This window comes from Hylobates moloch, unplaced genomic scaffold (assembly GCF_009828535.3).
Source record: "Hylobates moloch isolate HMO894 unplaced genomic scaffold, HMol_V3 SCAFFOLD_8, whole genome shotgun sequence".
Lineage (NCBI taxonomy): Eukaryota > Metazoa > Chordata > Mammalia > Primates > Hylobatidae > Hylobates > Hylobates moloch.
In genome coordinates, this window is record NW_026652283.1 from 4,712,242 (window position 1) to 4,737,444 (window position 25,203).

General features: G+C 43.8%; 1 protein-coding gene across 7 annotated transcripts in view; it reads left to right on the forward strand.

Moving 5' to 3' along the window:
- GALNT8 (polypeptide N-acetylgalactosaminyltransferase 8) overlaps window positions 1-25,203 on the forward strand; it is a 131,082-nt gene that overhangs the window by 35,299 nt on the left and 70,580 nt on the right. For 5 of the 7 annotated variants that reach the window (XM_058442857.1, XM_058442861.1, XM_058442860.1 and 2 more), the window contains 4 exons: window positions 6,434-6,619; window positions 8,738-8,875; window positions 9,736-9,831; window positions 11,148-11,315. In XM_058442857.1, coding sequence (XP_058298840.1) covers window positions 6,434-6,619; window positions 8,738-8,875; window positions 9,736-9,831; window positions 11,148-11,315 — 588 coding nt within the window. Of the gene's footprint in view, window positions 1-6,433; window positions 6,620-8,737; window positions 8,876-9,735; window positions 9,832-11,147; window positions 11,316-14,066; window positions 14,234-16,847; window positions 17,612-25,203 lie in introns of those variants that run through there. The other 2 variants (XM_032159358.2, XM_058442862.1) reach the window with 2 other exon arrangements.

Genomic DNA, 25,203 nt, shown 5'->3' on the forward strand with positions numbered 1-25,203 from the left:
TACTGCCAGACTACCACTCATGTTCCCTTAGGGCCCAAGGACTCTCAAGTTAGCGTATGATGTATGCTGCCTGGCTTAGGACTCACCCATCAGGGAAGTGGGCTCCCTTCTGGCCTAGAGCAGGTCCAGAAATGCCATCTAAGAGTCGAGTCCTGGAATCGGGGACCCCCAAGAGACTGCTTGGTGTACTACCCACCTGTGGCCGAGCTGGTACCTAAAGCCAGCAAGTCTCAGAGGCTCACCCAAGGCCCTCAAGGTAGTATTGGGTATTGCTGCTAGTTGTTCAAGGTCCCAGGGCTCTTCACCTGGCAGGTGATAAATGCTGCCAGGACTGGGTCCTTCCCTTCAAGGAAGTGAGCTCCCTTCTGGCCCAGGGTGTGTTTAGAAATGTCATCTGGGAGCTAGGGCCTGGACCAGGGACCACACAACTCTGACTGATTCCCTAGCCTGCTGTAGCTGAGCTGGTATCCAAGATGCAGTCAAAGTCCTTCTCACTTCTCCCTCCTGTCTCCTCAAGTGGAAGGAAGGGGTCTGTTTTGGAGCTGCAAGTTGTGCATCCTGGGGTTAGGGGACGGGTAATGCCGGTACTGCCTTAGTGGCCCCAATTGATGTTTCTGTAGGTTGTGTGACCTGCCTCCCCACCCCCAATCCACTGTCTGTGGGCCCAGTTCAGCACTAGGATTCCCCTAATAGTTGCCTGGACTGCGTTTCAGGCTTACTTAGAGACTCAGAGTACTTTAGCCTGGTGGCAAGGTTTGTGGGAACTCATGGTCCTACTTCTGGGATTAGTGATTTCCCTCTAGCTAGGGCTGGTTTAAATGCTCCCTCTTTGGGTGGGCATCAGCTGAGTTTGGTTCAGTTTTCCTTTCTGCTCTAACAGGACAGCACTGAGTTCAGCGCCTCACAATTGCTGTGCTCTTCCTCCCCCAACACACAGAAATGCTGTCTACACCATGCTGCAGCTACTGGGGATGGGGGAGGGGTAGCATCAGTGATTCACTCCTGTCCTTTCTCCCTCTTCAGTGCCTCTTTCAGCACTATGAAGTTAAAATATGAGTGCTGTGAGTGCCCACCTGATTTTTGGTTCTTATGAAGGTGCTTTGCTTGTGTAGATAGTTGTGAAATTTGTATCCTTGTCAGGGGGATGATTGCTGGAGCCTTCTATTCCACCATCTTGCTCCATCACCTCTCCCAACCTGAATTTTTGTGCTCTATAAGGGAATTCAGGATGCAAACCAAGAAAAATAGAGAAATTACAAGAGCAGATTCAAAATGTGTCAGTGTATTGGTTAACTCTTGCCAAAAAATGTCATGCAATAAATCAACCCAAACTCAGTGCCTTAAAGCAGCAATAATCAATTCTCACAGATTTGCAGATCCAGCTGGCTTGGATGGAGTGGCTGTGTTCCACACGTGTTCACTCTGGGACTGAGGCAAATGTGGGATAGCAGCTACCTAGGACAGAAAACTCTTCTTATGGAGTGTAAGAGGGCAAATGCGACCATGTGAAGTCTCGTAAGGCCTAGGTTTAGAAGCAGCAAACGATTTCAGAGTAAGTTACATGGCCAACCCTAAAATAGTGTGAAGAATTAGGGCCAATAAATTTCATGCATCAGAATCAATTTAGAAGAGGTTTTGTGGATAAAATATCATTTCCACGGTATCTCTTTTACCTTTTTGGTATAATCTACAGGGCCTCATTAGAAGGGGCTGGCCCAGGGGTTTGTGATTGTTCTTGGTAGCTCATCTTCTTTCGTCTTCCAGCCTAAGGCCAAACTCTTAAAAGAGGCAATGGAAAGTAGTCGAAATTACACAGGTGTTGGAGACAGACAGACTTAAGTCAAAATCCTGCTTTGCCTCTTAAGAGTTTTTGTGCAACATACAAGCCCTCTAAGCCATACCTGCTGCATTAAGCACCTAGTATGGTGAGTGACACACGGTTTACACTCAATAAATGTTTAACGGTAAAAATGACAATAATAAGAATGTCAGGGTGGCATTGTAACAAACACTGACCCTGAGTTGTAATGCTGCCTCTGCTAACTCACTGTGGACTAAGCTTCTATATGATGACCTTTTCTCCCCCCCAAGCCCTGAAATTCTGTGCTTGTGACAAGGTGATCTCTGGTCCACTGTGGTGTCTGGAGGAACAAAGTAATTTCCCATCTAGAGTTTATTTCATTCCACTCTCTTTAATTTCTTTCTAACTGAAACTAATGACCCCATAGCCATGTACTGTACCCAGTAAGGACCCACTCAGGACTCCACATTTAATGTTAACAAATGAATTTTGAGTCTTGTCGGGGTTATACCGTAAGCCATAATCATTCTTTGGCAGAGAAAACTAACTTTTTTTGGATGGTGGTTGATATGGTTAGGCTTTGTGTCCCCACTCAAATCTCATCTTAAATTATATCCCCATAATCCCCACGTGTCAAAGGAAGAGAGCTGGTGGAGGTCACTGGATCATGTTGAGGGGGTTTCCCCCAGGTTGTTCTCCTGATGGTGAGTGAGTTTTCACAAGATCTGATGGTTTTGTAAGTGTTGGTAGTTCCTCCTGCGTTCATTCTCCTTCCTGCCGCCTTGTGAAGAAGGTGCCTTGCTTCCCCTTTGCCTTCTGCCGTGATTGTAATTTTCCTGAGGCTTCCCTAGCCATGCTGAATTGTGAGTCAATGAAACCTCTTTCCTATATAAATTACCCAGTCTCAGGCAGTTCTCTACGGCAGTGTGAAAACAGACAAATACAGTAGTCTGATCAGTTTTCCCATTTGTGAAATGAAGAGAAGCATTTTGTTTAATGTACCTCATAAGAATGATGGTATAGTCACGATGTAATAATGAATTTTATATAATTTTATAAAGATATTAATTAGAATGCTCATTCAGCTTCTCTGACAGAGGCTAAAATAACAGAAGCTTCAACATGATAGAAATTGATTTCTCTTTCCTATAACAGTTTGAACATAAGCAGTTCAGGATTGATATGGCAGCTCTAGGGTGATAGGGACCAAGACTTTTATTTGGTGGTCCTGCCACACTCAACACCATATTTGTATTCTAGCCAGTAGGAAGAGAAAAGGGGGAAAGAGAGTCTTTCTTTTTAAGAGCACTACCTGAAAGTTGTGTATATTGTTTCTTTTCACATTCTGTTGGCCATTACCTAGTTACATGGCCACAGCTGTGTGGGAAGGAGTCTAGGAAATACAGACTTTAGTTACTGGGTTATGTACCCAGATGTTTCCTCTATCACTGTAGATGTAGAGCAGAATAGACACTGGGAGTACAAGTGCTCTCTAACACAAAAAATATAAATGCAAAAATAATTACTGTATTTATGGTACTTAGCGAAGTCTTGAGAATGACCCTAGTTACACTGTGGCTGGGTTTTCCTACCTACCAGAGCTTTAGGTGAATTCCCCGATTCTTCAACTTAAGACCCAAAGTCCTCATTATTTCTGAGTTCCTTATGCTTTGTTCTCTCCTTCTGCACCTAGGCTGAGTCTCTCTGTTTTCATTCTCCCAAACACACATAGAACACTGCCATTTCAGTTTCTACAAGACATTCTATTTCTTTTAATATTTTGTGATTTTTAAAATGGACTTTGCTTAAAATATAGGGTCATCCTTTTCCTTTTTTTATGGATCGAGCAGTTCTGCCCATATCCAGCTTCTTGGTTTGTGTGTGACTATTTGCCTTTTAAAACTTCTAAGCATTTACTAGGATCTTTCTCCAGTAGCAAATCCTTAAACATCAGAGCTGCATGGAGTGCTTTATTCTGACATCTAGTGGCCATGGCAGGGATGGTGCTCATCAATGTGTGTAAATGGAGATGATGAGTAAGAAAGGTTAAGAAGTGAGATGATGGGTAGGAAAGAAAAAACAGCACTTGTTGAACACCTTGTATATTTCACGCACTGTGCCAGAACTGAACATGTAACTTCCTGGGTTCACAATGCAGCTCTGTCATTTACTAGCTGGTAAACATGGGCAGGTTACTTAAAGGGAGAGACCTGTATGGTGAGGATTAAATTTATGGAAAGTATTAGGACAGTATATAGCACAAAGTAATATATTATTATCAGCAGAAGCTTAATATCTCTGTGTGTGTCTGTGTGTGTGTGTGTGTGTGAGAGAGAGAGAGAGAGAGAGAGAGAGAGATGATGGAAGGAATTTGGCAAGTGGGAATAAATTTGGAGAGCAGAGTTTGAAAACTTTTGGGCAAAGCTAATTATGGGCATTACTTCATAAATGGCAACCTTTTTTTTTCTTTTGAGACAGAGTCTTGCTCTGTTTGCCAGGCTGGAGTGCGGTGGCACAATCTAGGCTCATTGCAACCTCCACCTCCCAGGTTCAAGTGATTCTCCTGCCTCAGCCTCCTGAGTAGCTGGAATTACAGGTGCACACCACCACACCCAGCTAATTTTTGTATTTTTAGTAGAGATAGCGTTTCACCAGGTTGGCCAGGCTGGTCTCAAATTCCTGACCTCAAGTGATCTGCCTGCCTCGGCCTCCCAAATTGCTGGGATTACAGGCATGAACCACCACACCTGGCCTCAGCAATCTTGACTTTTAACTTGAGTTTAAGATTTCTTATGAGAACAATTAATTTTTCTCCCTGAATTCATGTGAGTTGAAAACCTCCATCAGCTAGGAAAATTGGAGTAAGGTTATATTTGGATTTTTGAATGTTTGGCTAGAGAGAATAATAATATCTGAGTGCAACCTGGATATAACCTCCACATGATTCTGGGGGCCAATGAGGAGAGCCAGAGAAGGATAATGAAAGAAAATGTGTCCTTCAAGTTATCTCAGAGGCTGCCATAACTGATTCCTTGTTACATCATTTAATCCCGGTGAAAACTCAAATAGTGGCTGTGCCCTTACAGCAGATGATTAAATTGAGGGTCAACTTATTCCATCATTGCACACCTGGTAGCTAGAGGCAAAACACTCTAGCTGCCAGGTGTGCAATGATGGAACCAGAATTTGAACATAGGTCAGTCTGATTTCAAAGCCTTGCTTTTTTTTTTTTTTTTTTTTTTACTCCATTGTTCTGGGAAATGGGGTGCAAAGGAAGGGGAATCTAGGGTTTTAAGAGAAAAGGATGAAAACAATTTGGAAGTCAGATAATGAGACTGACTACTCAGTTGGATACTCTTTTGGTAAGTTAACTGAACCAGTGGGGCCTAAGCTACACACTGTTATCTCAGGCACTCCCATTGGCATGAGTGTGGTAGGTTGCTAGCCACTGCTATGGGCTAATTACCTCCCCGAAACTGCAGCTCACTTAGGCAACCGTGAAGAGAAGACGCAGGAGACATCACATCGATCCAACATGATTAAATAGTCCTATTAGCTACTGAGATGAACATCATATTTTCTAAGCTCAATATTAGAATGTGTGTTTTGACAAATGTGTTTTGTACCCATCAGGATGGTAAAAATGAATATTTGTAATTGGGTCATAAGCCATTTGGTCAAGTTCCGCAAATAAGTTATCTGTTGCTGTATAACAATGTTATCACCAGCTTAGTGTTTTAAAGCAAGATGCATTCATTATTTCACAGTTTCTGTGGGTCAGCGGTCCATGCACAGTTTAGCTGGGTCTTCTATAAGGCTGCCATCAAGGTGTCAGCCAGAGTTAGATTCTCATCTGGGCTCCACTGGGGAAAGATCTACTTTCAAGCTCACATTATTATTGGCAGTATTCAGTTCCTTGAAGTCTTCCAGGCTGAGGAAGCATTCAGTTTATGCTGGGTATCAGTTGGAAGGCACTCTTAATGTCTTCCCTTTTCATGTGGTAGCTGACAACATGGCAGCTTCCTTCTTCAAAGCCAACAAGAGAGAGCATCTCTTGGCAAAATGGACTCTACAGTCTTATGCAGTGTATTTATGATCCATGTAATCAAGCACATCCTGCTATCTTTGCCATATTCTGTTGGTTAGAAGCAGGTCACAGGCCCACACTCAAGGGGAAGGGATCAGGTGAGGCTGTAGACACCAGGAGGAGGGGTCATGGGGTCACTTTGGCATCTGTCTGCCACATTGCCCTTTGTCTAGCATGCAGGCAGAGAAGGGGCATGAGGGAACTTAGTGCAGTGAGAGTGGATCAGGGCATGGCGCCTCTCAGGACATGGGCATTTTCCTTGGGGATAAGGGAGCAGAGGCAGCCCCTCCTTTGGGTCCATGTAGGAGGACTTCCTGAAAGAAGTATGATTTCAGGAGTTGTTTGAATGACAGGAGAGAAGCAGTTCAGTAGACTTCTAAGGAAAGATGATTTAGATAAGAAGGTTAGGAGGCAATATAAAGGCAGGAGTGGGAGAACTGAGCTTACATTCTTTAAAAGCAGTTCTAAAATGTAGTCTTCTTGTGTCAATAAGCTATGCAATTCATTGGCTGTGAAGCACAGGTGATTTTTTGTCTCTTCTGCAGGTGTGGCAGTGTGGAGGGAAGATCGAGATTTTGCCCTGCTCCCGGATTGCTCACCTAGAGAGACACCACAAGCCCTACGCCTTGGATCTCACGCCTGCCTTGAAGCGCAATGCTCTGCGAGTGGCCGAAATCTGGATGGATGAGCACAAACACATGGTCTACTTGGCCTGGAACATACCTCTCCAGGTGAGCCATGGAATTGAACAGCAGCACGGAAGAATGAAAGAGGAGGAGGTGGTGGTTATGTAATGGGGAGGGATAAAGCAAAAGTGCCATCGCAGCCCTAAAGAATTAGGGTAAGGTCCCGATGGTGTGATAATAATGGTTCTTAACATTTATGTAACAGTATAGTACTGCATTCTGGACCCTTCTATATATTAACTTATTAGCCATCACAACATATGTAGGGGATAGGTTTTATTTTTATTATTCTAAATTTTACAGATGAGGAAGCTGAGGCACAGAGAGTTGGAAGAAACTTGTTTAAGGTAATGCAGGGAGTAAGAGTCAAACCAAGGAAATCTGGCTTCTAAGTTCCATGTTCTTCATCTCTCTTTTAAAATGGGAGATATAAACATAGCAAGTATGATGTGGGGTGGTGGGAGAAGGCACTGTAATCTTGTTGGATGCCCAAGAATGAGGATAGCACTCTTTTTTAAGTTTTTTTTTTTGGTAGAGACAGCGTCTTGCTATTTTGCCCAGGCTGGTCTGGAACTCCTGGCCTCCCAAAATCTTGAGTTTGAAAGTGTTAGCCCCTGCACCCAGCCAAGGATGGCCTTCTTAGCTAAGCCCACATCTTATACACTGGCTGCTTAAGGTCATGCTGTGCCATCTTGTGTCCCTGAGCTCTGGCTCCGGGCTAGAGCATGTGGAGCTGTGTTGGCCCACAGGGAGGAGTCATCTCATTGACAAACTCATCCTTCCATTGTAGTGGGTTGTAATGTAGCCCCCAGAAAGCCAGGGAGTCAGGATGGTGGATAACTGTGGGTGGACCTAGAAGAGAAATTCTGGAAGGACTCCTAGGGTCAGGAGCCAGGTTAACACTGGGATCACCAGGTCTGGAGATTGTAAAAATGTGCAGAAATGCCTGAGCCTTCTTTATAATTTAAAGATACCAAAGTGCTTCCTTTCATAATCCAAGCTGCCAATAACCTCTTACAGTTGGATCATTGTTTGAAGAGAGATGGGTAAGGGTTGATTCCGATGTCCCAGTATACGAAGGTGTGATAGGAAAACAAGTACCCTTCAGGACATCCCTAGCTTTTTTATTTCCGCACAGTCATATTGTGACAGTCCCAAGCTGTACAAAGAGTTGTCTGTAAAATACTGAACCATCAAAGGATGATCTAAATTTTTACATGGGATGATCCAAAATGAGCCCCAAAGGAAGATTCTGGGAAGAGGGCAGATACACAAGTGCTTTCTGCTTTGTCTCATTTGCCTCTTTAGTATTATTTTACATTGATTCACCACAAATATCACTTCTAAAAAAGTCTCTTTTCATCTCCAGATCTTGGTATTAGAGTATTCCTTCCAAAAGCCTTTTCTGGCCATATCGTGAGAAGTATGTTGGGTTGTGTTGATGTAAATATCATCTCAGACAGGAGCAATCTGCGTAAGCTTATGCGGAGAGAGAAACCTGAGTGGCCCCACTATGCAGGCCTTGAAGGAGCAGAATTTGAAAGAGCAGAATTTTCTAGGGTTTAAGGTTTTTCCACTTTCTCTGGAAATATAAAATATCAAGGTTACTTCACAGGCTATCAGAAAAATACTCAAGTTCCATCATGTGTGGTCCATACCCACTGGTGGAGTGAAGGAGCTGTTAAAAGAAAAACTTCAGCCAAATTAAATTTAAAGGAGTTTAACCGAGCAATGAATGATTCGCAAATGGGGCAACACCCAGAATCACAGCAGATTCAGAGACTCCAGTGCAGCCATGTGGTGGAAGAAGATTTATAGACCAAAAAAAGGGAAGTGACGTACAGACATCAGAAGTGAGGTACAGAAACAGCTGGATTGGATTGGTTACAGCTCCGTGTTTGCCTTATTGGAACACAGTTTGAACAGTGGACAATGGATGAGTGGCTGAAGTATGGTTGCTGGGATTGGCCAAGACCCAGCTATTGTTACAGATGCATAGTCCTAAGTTAGGGTTTCAATCTTGTCTATCTATTAAGATGGGTTGCAGTTCGTCCACAAGGACTCACATATAGAAATATGGAGTCCTTCCCAGGCCATATTTAGTTCGCTTTAACAGAGCTTTCATGAATCAAAGCACAGAAACACTTGATGTTTTATTTACAGAACTCTGGAATAGATTTTGGAGACATTTCTTCCAGAATGGCACTCCGGGAAAAACTGAAATGTAAAACTTTTGACTGGTACCTGAAAAATGTTTATCCACTCTTGAAGCCAATCCACACCATCGTGGGCTATGGAAGGGTATGTATTATGAAATTGCACTTTGCATTTTAAATGTTTGACTGTGAAAGACAATGCAGCCTGAATCTTGTGATTGCCTGTCCTGCCCAAGACGCCCTTCCTACCTCCGCTTTTTCCTCAGCTCTTTGCCCTCAACCCTCTCAGTTTCCTTTTGTCCCTTGCTCCCCAATCCCCATCTCTTTTCCTTCTCTCTGCTTCTACACCCCTTTAAAACTGTAGCTCTGGCCGGGCGCGGTGGCTCACGCTTGTAATCCCAGCACTTTGGGAGGCCGAGGCGGGCGGATCACGAGGTCAGGAGATCGAGACCACGGTGAAACCCCGTCTCTACTAAAAATACAAAAAAATTAGCCGGGCGTAGTGGCGGGCGCCTGTAGTCCCAGCTACTCGGAGAGGCTGAGGCAGGAGGATGGCGTGAACCCGGGAGGCGGAGCTTGCAGTGAGCTGAGATCGCGCCACTGCACTCCAGCCTGGGCGACAGAGCGAGACTCCGTCTCAAAAAAAAAAAATAAAAGAAAACTGTAGCTCTTGCCTGGACCCCTCCCCCCTCTCCCATTTCTCCACCAGCTGCAGCCATTGGCCTTGCCCACCTGAACTCTGCAGAGGCGCCCCTCCCTGTGTGTGTGGTGATGGTCTGAGGTGATGGGTGTTTCCAGGATGTGGGCAGCGCAGCAGCGCCTCCCTTCCGCATTGGTCTGTTTCCCAGTGCTTAGAAAATGCCTGCCAGGATTCCAGCCCTCTGCTCCTTGTGGCTGGTCGTTCCTGGTGTCCTCGGTGTGTTGGGGAAAATGTAGGCCCTGGGAGGGATGGGGCCTCATTCTCTGCCCTTTCTAACAGTGTTGCCGTGTGTTTTGTCCCTTCAGATGAAAAACCTATTGGATGAAAATGTCTGCTTGGATCAGGGACCCGTTGCAGGCAACACCCCCATCATGCATTACTGCCATGAATTCAGTTCACAGGTATCTTCCACAATCTTCCTGGCCCTGCCGGGGCAAGTCTGTCGTGGCTCAGCCCCTGGTAACATTTGCTGGGTCTGAACTCCCTGATAGGTGATGGGGAGGCAGGAGAGGAGCATCCTGGGTAAGGGTGAAACCCTGACCGGCGCTTGTAACTGAGCACGTCTTAGCTTCTTCAGAAAGCCATGGCGACGTAGTTCCATTTCAGTTACAGGGTGGACAGGTAGAAAGGCTATGCTCTGTCACATTCATTCTCCATGGTGATATTTGCATTGACAGTCACCTCTGGTCCCTTCCTTTTCCCCTCCTCACACTGCTTCCGCCATCTTCTCACTGCTACTGGAAAGCCTGGGAAAGTGGACAGGCGAAGCCACCTGTGCTTCTCCTGTAGAGAAGGAAACAGAGCTAGAGAGGATGGAGGCTGAGCAGATGCTCCTCCAAGGGATGGAAGGGCCCTGGCACCATGTGGAAGGTGCAGTCAGGGGACTTTTTTGTTTTTTTGAGACGGAGCCTCTATCTCTGTCGCCCAGGCTGGAGTGCAGTGACGCGATCTCGGCTCACTGCAAGCTCTGCCTTCTGGGTTCACGGCATTCTCCTGCCTCAGCCTCCCTAGTAGCTGGGACTACAGGCACCTGCCACCATGCCCGGCTAATTTTTTGTGTGTTTTTTTTTAGTAGAGACAGGGTTTCACCGTGTTAGCCAGGATGGTCTCGATGTCCTGATCTCGTGATCTGCCTGCCTTGGCCTCCCAAAGTGCTGGGATTACAAGCGGGAGCCATTGCGCCCGGCCGGGACTTTTTTTTTTTTTTTTTTTTTTTAAAGAGACAATATTCACATCTATCTTCTTACTTTGCATGCTGCCCTCATAGCAACCTTTTGAGGCATGCGCAATAGATATCATTTCCACTTAGTTGAAAAAATGGAGACACATTAATAACCTACTTGTCCAAGCTCACTGAACAAGATAGTGTCAGACCAGGAATTTAAAGGGTTTTCTGACAACAAACCCATAGCTGAGGCCTCCAGTGACAGATTCTGGAATTCAGTTTTGTTTTCTCTTCAGAGTCAAGCTTCTTCATCCATGTAAGCTATGATTCTGTTGGAACCCTCCTAGACCTGGCCTTCTCCCTGGATTCAAGGGGAGACTAAGGAGAAGGAAGCAGAGGTGGCTTCATGTTGTCCAGGAAGGTTCAGTGCTCCTGGTGTGACTGGGTGTCTAGGGGCCCCAAGATCAGTCTTCCTGCTCTCCCTCGGGCTAGGGTCTCCTGCTGGCTGATGATGCCTATGGTGAGTCCTCTGCTTTTTTTTTCTTTTTTTAGAATGTCTACTATCACCTAACTGGGGAGTTCTATGTGGGACAGCTGATTGCAGAGGCCAGTGCTAGTGATCGCTGCCTGACGGACCCTGGCAAGGGGGAGAAGCCCACCTTAGAACCATGCTCCAAGGCAGCTAAGAATGGACTGCATATACATTGGGATTTTAAACCGGTGAGTGATGTGTTTTTTGTTGTTGTTGTTGTTGTTTGTTTGTTTGTTTTTTGAGACTGAGTCTTGCTCTGTAGCCCAGGCTAGAGTGCAGTGGTGCAGTCTCAGCTCACTGCAACCTCTGCCTCCCAGGTCCTGGTTCAAGCAGTTCTCCTGCCTCAGCCTCCCTAGTAGCTGGGATTACAGGCACATGCCATCATGCCCAGTTAATTTTTGTGTTTTTGGTAGAGATGGGGTTTCACCACGTTGGCCAGGCTGGTCTTGAATTCCTGACCTTGTGATCTGCCCAACTCAGCCTCCCAAAGCGCTGGGATTACAGGCGTGAGCCACCGCGCCCGGCGAGTTACGTGTTTTTTGAAGGATAGGTATGTGAAACGTTCAGATTTGAATTTGATAGTGTTTTAGGAGAATTACTTCTTGCGGCCCCATGTAGGGAAAAGATTGGAAACGGAACTGGGTATGAAACACTGAGTCTCTTGACTAAGGCAGGGGTGGTTAAGGAGAAGAAAGATTGGAGTCTGTTGTAGCTGAACAGTTGAGAGTTTGGTCGCAAGTCCTAGCTCAGTATAGCAATTTCCTTGCCCTCTCTGAAGCTCAGTTTCCTCATTATCAAATGATGGAGATGATAATATCTTCTGTATGCGACTTTTGGGAGGATTAAATGAGATAGCGTGTGTAAAGCATTTCACATGGTGCCTGGAGCAGAAGAGTGTTCAACACGCATTAGCCATTGGGATCCATTTATTATTAATGATTATCAGAGGGTGTGGAATACTAGGCTGAAATCTGACAGAGGCTAATGTAGAAGCTCTGCCTTTAACTTCAACATCAAATGACCAAGGACAGGGTGGAGGGAATCTGGCAGAATTCATGTGACGATGACTCGAGGGTCTTGGCTGACAACAGTCTATGGGGAATGTATAATGGATGGGGTTGCTCCAAAAGCTTCTGCACTTTTGGGCCAGTTCGTTAGGAAGAGGCAGTACCTCCTGGAGGGAGCTACTGCTCTGTCTCTGACTGTGTCTCTGAATGCGGTACTATGCTTGGTTCAGGTGCCACACGGACAGTCTAGTTCAACAGTTTCTAACTTTTCAAAGTTAATGACCCCTCTGAGAATTCATTGCTAGCTATGGAGTCTCTCTCCAGGAAAACATACATATGAACCTATGTGCAAGATTTGCTTACAGTTTCAGAGGTTTTTTGCATCCTAGATTAAGCTTCCCTGAACTAGACAATATTGATTAGAAGGAGGAGGGTAATGTCTTCTCAGTCTCTGATGTCTCACTTTAAGCTCCTGTTCTATGGAACTACATGTAATTCATTGAAAATCCAGGTTCCCTCTGACCTTAGGCCTTTCTGCAGGTATCATTCCCTCTCCTCCCGCTTCTTCAGCAGGCCAACTACAAAGTGTTCCCCTGGCCTTAGACGTCGTCTCCCTTGGGAAGCCTTCTATGACCCCAGAGGAGTCGGTCGGGTGGTTCCTGTAGGTGCTCTCAGGGGCGCTTTTGTAGCCCTGGTCTCACCGTCTCTTGCAATTGTCTGCTCACTTGCTTCTTTTCATCATGTGGCTGTGAGCTGGAGGGCAGGGCCTGGGGTTTGCTGTTTTTTCTCTAGCATCTGGCACAACCCCTAGAACATGGCAGGCACTCAACAAATGGTTGCAGAGCAAATGGAAGATTGGCAGGCTGGAGATATTAGCTTGAAAGGCTTGTTAGGCTTATGGATAGAGAAAGGTGATGCTGTCTTCGTGAGGAAAAGGGAGCAGATTTGTTTAATGTCGCAGGAGGGCAGAACTGAGACCAACAGATAAAGATTAAGGAGGCAGATTTTGACTTAATGTAGGAGCAAGGGGAGGACTTACTAAAGGCCTCACAGCTTCAGGTTTCCTACAGAAGAATAGGCTGCTGAACATAGTGGTGAGTTCTCCATCAATGGCAGTCACCAAGCACAGCATGTCTGAGCATCTGGCAAGCCTAGGGTGCTAAATGAGGTTTTGACGTCCTTAGTCATATCTTTTTTGTTCGTGTGAAGAAAACTACCACAGGTTTACTTTGTTTTTAAAAATTAATATTCACTGTATTCAAATTATAAATTAAAACATTTAATGAGAGTGTGTGTAAAACATTTAGCATGGTACTCGGTGCAAAGGAGCGTTCAAAGAATCATGATTTTTCTTTAAGCTTTTAAGTTCAGCTTACACATTTTATTATTTTATCTATAAGCCTAACAAGTTTTGACAATCCCCTTTAAAGATTTTTTAATTTAATAAATTAAATTCCATTAAACACGATGAGCTGTATTTACAAATTTAATACGTTAAATTTCCTTTCTTAAGAACTTCAATTACCTGACTTTAAATTTTTCAGTTCTTAAGTTCTCGTAAATGTTTCAGAAGTGTTTATAAAGTCAGTAAAATTTCACCATCGAGTTACCAATTTAATTACTCAAATACACATTTTAAAATTGCTATCACAAGATTAATCTGTAAGATGCCAATTTTCTTAGATACAAGTACTTAAAAATAGTAAATATACACAGAATCTTTGGCAAGTACTATGTATTTGATTCCCTTAATAGCTATACTTTATCCTAGACCTCCTATGAATTGAAGATACAATGTATTCTAAAGAAATAATATTTTTAGATAAAATTTTGTTCTTATTTTTTCATATCTTTTTTTTCTGTTTTTTTTCTTTTCATGATAACAGCCTACTATTACTAAATAAATAATTATGCATTGCAAACATTTTGAAGGTTGGCTTGCCAAGAAAATTTTGGATGATGGCCTTCTCAGCTGACTGATGCTACTGACAGAAAGAGATTTGGGTTGGCTGTGAGATCTGGAAGGCAGGACATCCAGGGAAATTGCCAACCATTCTAACATACAGGCTGGGTCCATTTCTATGGCCACTATGTCAAGAACCACAAAAACTGAAAAGGGAGGGGATCATGTAATTTCTGGTGTGTTACCTAATATTAAGTTAGTGTTGAGTGGGTTCACTCCATCCAATCCTTTTCCATCCATCTTACCTCTTAGGTCTACAATTCTTTCAGATATGAAAAATGATACTTGATTGAATGTTGGGCTCTTCTGGTTCTCATTTTACTTTGTAGACACAACTTACAAATTAATTTACTAAAAAGTTAACAAAGAAATTTTCCAAAATTGAGAGGGAGATGGGACTAGATCATCCTTTTGTTTTCTTTGATTTCATGATTCTGTGTTTTGGGTGTACCAGAGGAGGCTGTGACCCCTGTGACTTACGAGAGAGCCAGTGATAGGGCAGGGACCCGGTTCAGGAAGAGAAAGCCTAGCCAGACACATGGACTTTAAATTGAGGAGCACAGCGTTCAGATAGTGATGCCACTGAAATAAGGGGGCATTTGGAGAAGGTCATCCATCTTCGGGGTGAAGCAACAGCTCACAATACAAAGAGGGTCTCTGTGAGTAGTGAGGAGAAGGAGAGCACTCATGGTGAGGGGTTGGAAGTGCGGGGAAAGAGGAAGTGGGGAGGGAGTGCTCCCACACACCGCTGGTGAGCATGGAGACTGGCACAGCTCCAGAAGCAACTTGCCCACGTGTAGGAAAACCAGACACTCCTCAGAACCCAAACCAACTACAACCTTTTTTAAGGCACTGATTCTCTTTTAGGACAATATCTTTACTTAAAGAATAGTACAGAACATAGGCCAGGATTAATTTAGAAAATATCTTAATACTTATCACAGTGAAACACAAGAAAAAATTAAATGTCCAACAGTAGGGGGGGTTTCGCTCATCTCTTGAACTGAATATTATATAGCCATTCAAATGATGTTCTGAAGAAATCTATTTCAAAAAATTAATAAAATTGGAAAAGATATATATAGAATGTTAAATTTATAAAAAGAAGCAAGATGTAAAGACCACATATACAATGTTGTCTTGATGAGTGCTTTTATATACTTTATATATAAAATATTTTAAAATATATTTTTTATAAATACAGTTCTAGTCCATCATCCCCTCCCCTGAAAGCCATCAGCGATCCTGAGGACATGAGCTCATGGCTGATCTCAAAGGAGCTGCTCCATGCCCGCCTCACCTGCCAGCAGCCCATGTGCCCTGAGCCCTGGCCATTTATTTTAAAGTATTTTATGTATTTTTAAAATATATTTTCCAAGTTAAAAAAGAAGCATCTATTACTTTTGTAAAAGTGAAAAAGAAACAAAAACAAAAATCCTTTAAAAACTCTGACAGGCAGCACCCCAAAATAAAAACCAAAACGGCCAGGTGCGGTGGCTCATGCCTATAATCCCAGCACTTTGGGAAGCTGAGGCAGGCAGATCACAGGCTGAGGTCAGGAGTTTGAGACCAGCCTGGCCAACATGGTGAAATCCCGTCTCTACTAAAAATACAAAAATTAGCTGGGCGTGGTGGTAGGTGCCTGTAATCCCAGCCACCTGGGAGGCTGAGGCAGGAGAATAACTTGAACCCGGGAGGCGGAGGTTGCAATGAGCCAAGATCATGCCACTGCACTCTATCCTGGGCAGCAGAGTGAGACTCTGTCTCAAAAGAAAAAGAAAGCAAAACAAAACAAACAACAAAAGAAACAAACCCAAAACAAAAATGTGAAAGATCCAGATGAACACAATTTGAAAGAAACTGAAGGATGTATGGAACACTGTCAAAGCTCATGTCACGTGGAATTTGAGTGGAAATAGAAAATAGACCACTGACTTTGTCTAAAAGGTCACAATAAATTATAATAACCAAGAGTTATTGAATATATATTTGCACCATGCAAATGGCAGAGATGAACTAAGATTTGTTGCATGTTTCATGTGTCAGGCCCAAGATTGTCCATCAATATTAACCCTAATTTTAACCTTAATATTAACTCTAAACCCATTTGATAGATGAGATTGACATTGAGACTTGGAGGGATTAGGTAATTTGCCCAAGTCCACATGGTTCATATGTGGTAGAGCAAGGATTCATCCCTGACTCTGTAGCACTAAAGCCGATCATGCTCCCAGTTATAAACCTTGGCGAAGTCCCCTCAACGGGAGAGGCAGGAAGCTGCCTCAGAAGCTGAGATTCCTGAATGTAGCTTCTGCTCCAGGCCCACAACACAGTTTCCCTGAAGAGGGAGAGAAGCACAAGGTGGAGGTGACCCTGATGGGTCTCATGGGATCAGGGGTGAGGACGTGGAGAGGAGGGCCAAGTTGACAAGGCCCGCGGTTCTCACAGATGCCTTCGCTCCACGGTAGTCAGTACTGACCCAACGCTTCCATCTCAGGAGAGAGAGGCTGAGGGCATCACACGAAGCCAGCGCAACTTCGCCTGGTTGGTCAGTTTGCCGTGGGGCTGGTAGAGGAATCACGGGGTGATCTCATCCTGCACTCTGCTTCCCTTTCTCCCCTGAATGACTTGTGGAGCACTGAGGGGTCCCTCAAGAATGTGGCTGAGCGCAGCAGGGAGAGCAGGGCTAGAAGAGTCGATGAATTACTGAGGCATTGCAGCACCTTGGCTCTGTCTCTCTTCCCCTCCAGGGAGGAGCTGTCATAAACAGGGACACCAAGCGGTGTCTGGAGATGGAGAAGGATCTCTGGGGTAACCACATGCTTGTGCTCCAGACCTGTACCACGCAAGTGTGGGAAATCCAGCACACCGTCAGAGACTGGGGTCAGACCAACAGCCAGTGATCCTCAGACGGCGCTGGATCTGGGTCATCAATTCTTGCGAGTGGAATGGCTTCTACTCCTAACGCTCCCAGCTTCTTTCTCAATGAGAAAGAAAGCATGTGTATTTCTGTTTATGGCGACTTCAGGTGGGGCCTATGCGTGTGCCGGGGTGTCTCTGTTGGAGAGAGGAGAGGAAACTCTGATGCCTCGTCCCCAGCTTCCCTGGGAAGGTCGTGATATATATCAAATGCCATTCTTGGAAACTCCTTGAAATAACCAGCATCTTTTGGCTGTTACGTAGGGAGAGAAGGAGGAGGATGGAAGTTTATCTTTGACTTCTGCCCACGATGTTTAGCCTTCCTTCCCGACAGCTACTGTCGCCATCTGCCCCACACCTCCTCCCCAGCTCATCTGCTTGGGGACTCCCCAGGCTGCCGGGGGCCATTCCACGTGAGAGGCTGGGCCCTCCTCAGGCCGGCAGCGTGACACCCCTTCAGGTGGCACTAATTCTCCCTCCTGCCTGGACTGACCTGAGAGATGCAGAAAATAGATAAGTGACTTTTAAACATTCCTCCATTCATCCTCTCATGGCAGTTTTATTTGGATTATCAATCTCTCCCACACCAAAGAGATTCTGGAGGCTGAGGGGAGGAGAGAAGGCACCTCGACTCATCACAGCTGTCCAGGGGACCGTGTGTTGAGAAGGGTAAGAAAACCCAGGGCCATCGGAGCCTTTCTCTTAGTAGGTCGTAACATTTAATGACTTAATTACCTATTCCCTCCTCCTCGTCTTGCAAATTATGGAGAAGATGAGGCTTGAATCAGAGGGGCATCGCTTGTTGGGGGCAAAGAAGAGATTGCGGCAAAATCTTAAAACTAGGGATTCTATGGCTGCCCACTGGATAACTATTTTCTGCTAGTTGGTGCGTTGGGAAGATATATCTCAGCCTGCCAATTTTTGGCAAGGTCTTGGAGGCTGGTGGGACCGGGCACCATGGTGGGAGAGGAGGTAGGATGGTCCTGTGTGTGTGGTGTGTTGTGGGATTACCCTCCAAGCATGTGCTCCCAGAACCCCTTCTTTAGAGGGCCACTTTTCTCTCTTAGTCCCATGTCAGGGCTGCCTGGAAATGATTTGGGGAATCATTAGGTTTTCTTTAGGCATTAGGCAAGCAGGACAGTGATAATTTGGTATAGAATTTAATCAATTAAAACTTATAAAAATGAACTTTTAAAAGTGTACAGGTTATAAATAGCTTGATTAAAATTTCACTATGAACACTGCCATATCAAGAACTAAAACTACTGCAGATACGATTTTATTATGAAAAAATCAAGGGACAAGATGAATGTTAAGCAAATGTATAACTTCCAGCTTCTGCCTGGCAAATTGAAGGGAAAATGCAGTTCACAGCAAAGTTTTGAAAAAGCATGTACCCAATAGAAAGTTGGATAAAAGACACAATACCCTTAAACATATGAAAAGATGTTTCACCTCATTCGTAGTTAGAGAAATGCAAATTAAAACTGTATTGAGATACTTTTCACTTAAATTGGTAAAAATTAAAAAGTAGGACAGCACATTCTTTTGGAAGGGCTGTGGGAAACAGGCAAGCTTATACATAAGGCAAACGGGGGATATTTAGCAATATCTAAAGAAACCGTATATACATTTTCTATTCGTGCCAGTAATTCCACCTCTAGAGATTTACCTTAAAAATAAGAAAATACATACACACAAAGTGACTCTTTGCAGTATTCATTGTAACTGAGAAATGTTGAAAAAAAAAAACGATGTGGCTGAACATCAGAGAATGGTTGAATACCTCCATATAATGGAGTACTGTGCAGCTATGATAAAGGACAAAGACTCTTTCTCTGAACTGATATGGGGTGATTTCCAGTATCTTTTGTTAAGTGGAAAAAGAAAAAAAGTATGCATACTATGTACCTTTTAGGTAAGAAATAAGGGAAAAATATACCTGTATCTGTTCATTTCTGCAAAGTAAAACATAGGAAGAATAAATAAGAAAATAATGAGATTGGTTACAATGGGTGGTGGTGGTTGGAAATAGGGCAGAAAAAATTGGGAATAGGAACGGGATAGAAGGGATGTGGGGAGAGTGACATTTCTCTAACTATATATTTTCTATAGTTTTGACTTCTAGAACCGTGTTATGTTTCAAATGCTTAAAATATAAATATATAAAATCGATAAAGATAGAAACCCAAAATGGAGTATAAACAAAAATAAGTGAACCTAACTATATTTCCATATTGTAGATGAACACATACACACTCACTCATGCACACACACATTGATCACACGTAGCATGCAGCATGCAGATCTTGTTTCTAAATATTTTCCAGTGAAATGAATTACAAGCCTTTGGAGAAATAGCTAATGTTAGGGCTGGGGCTGGGATATCTTTCTATTTTAGAAAGTCATAAACTGCTCAGAAAATTATAGGGACCTGTCACAAACCACAATGGTCAGGTAGAAGCGGCTTCCACTGGCCAAATCTGAGACAATTTGAGTATTAAAATAAATAACGGTAATTTTAACCGAGTGGCGTTAACATCATCAGTTGTCGGACAAACGGATATCGTGGGCCTCCTGATATAATGCAAGAAGAGCACAATATCACTTGTATGGTTTTCCTGCCAAAATACAGAACCTGAACCTATAGTCTTGAGGAAACATCAATCAAACCCAAACTGAGGGACGTTCTTCAGAAGAAATGGTCTGTATGCTTCAAAAACGTCAACTCAGGGAAGACAAAGACTGAGGAAGTGTTCCAGATTCAAGAAGACTAATGAGATAACTAAATGTAATGTGTGATCCTGGATTAGATCCTGGACCTGAGGGCTTTTTCCCCCTTTGATTGCAAAGGACAGCAGTAGACAACAGGTGAAAGTTGAAGAAGGTTTGTTGATTAGATAATAGTATTGTATCCTGATTTTGATCATTGTACTCTGGCTATATAAGAGAATGCTCTTTATTTTACAAAATAGTCACTGGATGGAGTTGAGGGGAAGGGACATTATCTCTGAGATTTTATATAGATAGATGATGGATGGATGGATGGATGGATGGATGGATGGATGGATGGAGCAGTAGACAGATTCGATGGAGGAGGGGATGGATGCAGATAGATAGATAGATAGATAGATAGATAGATAGATAGATAGATAGACAGATATATAGACAGACAGATGGAACTGGGAATGATCAAGCAAATGTGGAAAATTGAATCTGGATGAATGGTAAAGGGTTTGTTTACAAGAATTCTTTGTACTATGTTTGCAACTTTTCTGTACATCTGGAATTGTTTAAAAATAAAAAAAAATTAAACTCAAAGAACGCCTGTCTAGATAGACACTACAAATCTCTTCCCTTTTAACTGCAATGATAAGCAATAGCAGCTTAATTCAAGTTTGGTGTACTTTATTCTTTGAGGGAAATCTGTGATTTTCTCACACTTACAGTGAAGATACAGAAAGCTGCTTAGGCTCCGCAGCTTCCCAGAGGTCCTGAGCTTCCGCCAGCAGCTCTGTTCTCGAGGGTAGCCTGTTAGTTATGACAAAGAAGGTATTGATTTGCTTCCTTGGCTCTAAAACCACCTATTCATTCCTTGTCCCAAGATCTACATGGAATTATGCTTATCTGGTCACTGTCTACTTCTAACCTTCATTGGCCAGGACACGTGAAGGTTGTCTCAATGACTGTCTTTAGTCCACTCAGGAAACTGTTCCCTTGGCAACCAAGTTAATCATTTATTGACCCCTCTCTCTCTGATTTTTGGGAACATTGGAGCTCTACTGTAAGTCAGTATTACCTTGTAAACAACAGTAAATATGACAAGTAAACTAGCCAATGACCCTGGAGTATGAAAGGTCACCAAAACTCCAACAGAGAAGTCTGTGTTTGATTCCAGGAGTTGGATATCGGGAACTGTGGACCCGTCATTCATTCCCTTTCTTTGGCTCAGAAAGTGAAAATCCCTGGGGCATCTTGCAAATGGCCATTTTCTCCCCATCCCACATTACCTCTCAATTTCCAGATGGCCGTACCCAATTTATCCCCTTATGGGAATAAGCCATGCTATGCCAGCCTTAAAGAACCACAGGTGACTGTTACAAAATGCTCCTCTCTTGTTGGCCCTAAAGTAACAGGCTTGTTCCTTTTGTCATTCCACCTATCCAGAACTAAAATTACAAGGCAGCTTTGCTTTTCTCCCTACAACGCCAAACTTCAAACAGAAATCCCAGGGATGCAGCTTGGATCTGTCCTCTTTATTGCAGCCTCTACTTCCCTAGGATTCTGGCACTTTTCCAAAGGGAGCAGGGCCTGGAGACTCAGGGATCACTGCCATCATGTGCCTGGTTGTTTCTCTTCTCCAGGCCCTAAGCGTCACCTACACGAGACTTGAGCATCCCGATTCTCTCTTCAGAGGGAGCAACTTCCTCATCTGTGTAAGACCTAAAGGGTACAGAGCTGTGAGCCATGCCATAATGCATTGACATTCTAGAATTTTAATCTCTTACGGAGTTCCCTCATTTTAAATGTAATACATTTTAACAATAGGAAATGTCCTTTTAGCTAATTTTCTAAATTTAAAGAAATTTGTGAAGTCGTTTCATAAAGATTAAATGAAATAGAGTGAGGTCTGTAATGTCAGGTTGAGCTAATTATCACTAGGATTAAAGGGTAAAATCAACTGCTCATGACTTTAAGTTATAATTTTAACAAACACAATTTTTTCCCTCATTTTATGTCTCAAGATTCCAAATCTACCATCTCCTTGGAACTATAAAAACCAAATCTGTCAATATCACCAGAAAGTTCTTTGGCTTCTGTAGCAAAAAAAAAAAAAAAAAACTAGGAAGAAACTCAACTTTATATAACAAAATAAGAAGTAGGTATAGTTTTAACTTTAACTAATAAAACCAGATATGTCAACATTCCCTAATATTAGTATTTTCCTTCTCTGTCTTACAAGTCACAAAGGCTAAGTCAGGACTTGTCCTTTCAAAGTAAGTTGTCAATCTTCTTTCACTCTTTGAAGGTTCTTCATTAACTGCTGAGTGAGGCTGGTGGTTCTGCTTCCAGGGCATTTTCTAGCTGAGACTAAATTGATGAAAATGGGCTTGTGCTTTACTGCTGTCACAAGGACTTTGTCCTGGAGCCCCTGAGTCCCAGCTATTCCCCCCTCATCAAGCTCTCTACTCTGCTTTCCAGAAAGCCTGCTTGTGGGCCTTCCTGATGGGTCTGCAGTGGATCTTGACCAGGTTTTCCATATGGGAATCCCTTCCTAGCATTGCTCAGGAAATTCTGGTTTTTCTAAATCCCAAATTCAAAGAAAAATCAGTTGAAAAATGGGGAAAACAGAAAAGAGCTTTATAATTCTCCTGTGAGAATTAAAGTTTTGCAGGTGACATAGAGCTGTTACTGGTTTGATGAAACCATTGATGTCCAATGGAATGCAGGAGCAGAAAACACAGACACAGTCCAAGATTAAGGTTGATATTTTCGAAAACCAGGACAGGAGTGCAAAGAAAACAAAAAAGCAGTCATGATCTAATCAGTTTAGCGTCCTTATATGTAGCAATAGCCATGTTATAAATGTGTGTTTGTGATTTGTCTGCTTGTAATGTTGAGTAATTGTTGCAAATAAAATACATATTAGTATTTTTTATGCATGGTATATTTTATGCAAATATTCATACAAATCTTACGAAGGATACTGTAAGAAATATCAGGTTTTGGAAGCAAAATATGTTCTTAAACTGGCAGTTTCAACCTGTGATTCTATCTAGTGCTGCTAGCCTTACTAGGGTACCTGAATGTTACATTATCTGAATATACAGAATAATGTTTGCTGGAATGTCCCAGAGTTTGAAAAATTGCTACAGACCATAGTTTTTATAAGTGTTATTGAACTTAATATTTCTTATTTATGAAATAACTTTTAGATATCCAAAACAATGAGTAAAGAGTATAATTAATTTTAGAAATACTGAAAGAGTAACTTGTGATTTGGAGAATTCCTGAGAGTTTTGATTTTTTTACTCCTGAGCCCCAAAGATAATATCTGTTGGGAATTGTTGAAAATCCTACCCTAACATTGCTTAAACCTACCAGGTGGTCTCCTTCAATTTACTGCTCTGGGTTCACCATTAAACAATCAAACATGAATCTTTCAGGTATTTTTTAATAAAAATGTAGTATGTGGTGCTTTTAGGTATTTTAATAAAAAATGGAAAACATTTCTTAATAAACCAAGTGTTTCAAAATGCTTTTGAAACAATTAGTTTCCCCACAGCCTTTGTGACGTTTTCATGCCTGTGTGTGTATGTGCGGTGCTTGGCTGTGAGAGGCAGGGCTGGGTAGACAGCAGCCCAGGCGCAGTGTCTAGTGGGCCCTCACTGGGTCAGAGTCACCACAGTGACAATCTCCAACAATTAGTCCAGTGAGTTTATAATCTTCAAGAGCTTCTCCCCAGGGCAGGAGAGTTCTGTTAAAGATGGAGTTCACTCAAGATGGAGTGGAGCAACATGTGCCTCCCAGCTTCCTCTGATCCCTGGGGAAAGGGGAAAATCTAAGAAGGCAGATTGCAGTAACAATGACAACAAAAGGAATCCAAGAGTAGCTCCAACTCTAGCATCATAACCTGTGGAACCCCTTTCTTCCTGGAGCCCCCAACCCCAACCTTTACATGGGATCCCTTCCCTGTCTACTGGAACTCTTTCCCTAGAGTTTGGTCCCAGACACGGGATAGGTGCCATGGATCCTGTGGTGCAGATGCTCTAGGCGCAAATGCTCTGTTGTGCTCTGCTTTTAAAACCTGGGGCTCTGTCAGTTTCATATGGGCTGCTCTTGTCCAGCTGGAGCCAGACACTAGGTCACACACAAAAGAGAGGGCTGGAACTCTGGTCCTGGGCAGGCTGCTGTCCTGGGGACTGGCTACCTACCTGGCCTTGTTTGCCTTCCTGGCCTAGAACGCTCGCTCATGAGTTCCCCAGCATGGCATAGGGAACAATGGAGGTGGACTGAGGGGGCAGGAAAGCACTGGCTTGGGGCCACAGGGGTGGCAACTGCAAAGACAGTTCGGGGGATGAAGGACACTATGGGATGGATGTGGCTGGAGTGCAGCTGCCACAGGGTCAGTGGACAGCAGGGCTTACGAGTGAGGAAAGGGATAGTGCAGGCAGGAGCCACACTTGCCTCCAGTAGCCGCTGCAGTGGGCTCACGAGCCCTAGACAGCCGTGGGAACCTCTGGTAATGGCAGGCAGTGGATCAGTGTAAACATGTCTGTAGCTAAACTTGGGGATTGGCAGGGCAGCGGTGGCTGAGTGAGGCAGGAAAAGAGCCTGTGGCTGCTGCTACTCTCATTCTCCTCCCTGCAGCAGGGTTCTGGAGGCTCTCCTCGCCTCTGCTCACCCTCAGATGGGAGGGCTTTTGTGTGCAGGATGCACCTAGCTCCTGCAGAGCCGGCCCTGGCTGCCCACTGATCTGTGGGCTAATCTGCTTGTGTGCATCTTTCTGCTCAGCCAGAGGGAAGCAACAGGGGGTCTTTACTCAGAAATACTTTGCCCAGGGGACCTTTCGTCATGGACAGACAATTGTCCACATAGGGTTCTTCTCTGGAGCCCTACCCCAGCTCTTAGGATCTTGAGAAAAGCTCTGTCAGGAGAGTCAGATTCCCACCTATGGGATTCCCCCTTCTTCCTTGAACCCTTTGGGAACAGGGAGGATTCCTTACAACTCTGATAAGAAACACCCTTAAAATTACTGAAGGCATCTCATCTACTTCACCCCTACCAGTCTGAACTCCCTGTAGCCAAGTTCTCTTAAAAAGAGAGGGAGAGGTGGTGGGGTGGAGGTAGGGGTGGGATTTGGTGATTGAGGCAAGGTCTAGAGCCAGGCAGAAGCACATCTGCTGATGCTGTCCAGTGCTGCCCTGCAAGTGACAGTCGGTGGCCAACACAGCAGATCTGTGGCCATCTGAGCTTTTCCAAACATCTTGTTTATGCACAGAGGAGTTTGGAAAAGTAACAGCAATTCAGGGCCACTTCCACCCAAAAGTCAAGGAAGGGAGGTTCTTCAGAGAGCAGCCAAGATGCCTGTGGCAGGGTGGCTGAGGTTGGGCAAATAGACCTGCTGGCCAGTTGCTCCCTGAAAGCAATGTGGTACAACAAGCAGGTCCCTGTTCTGCAATCCAG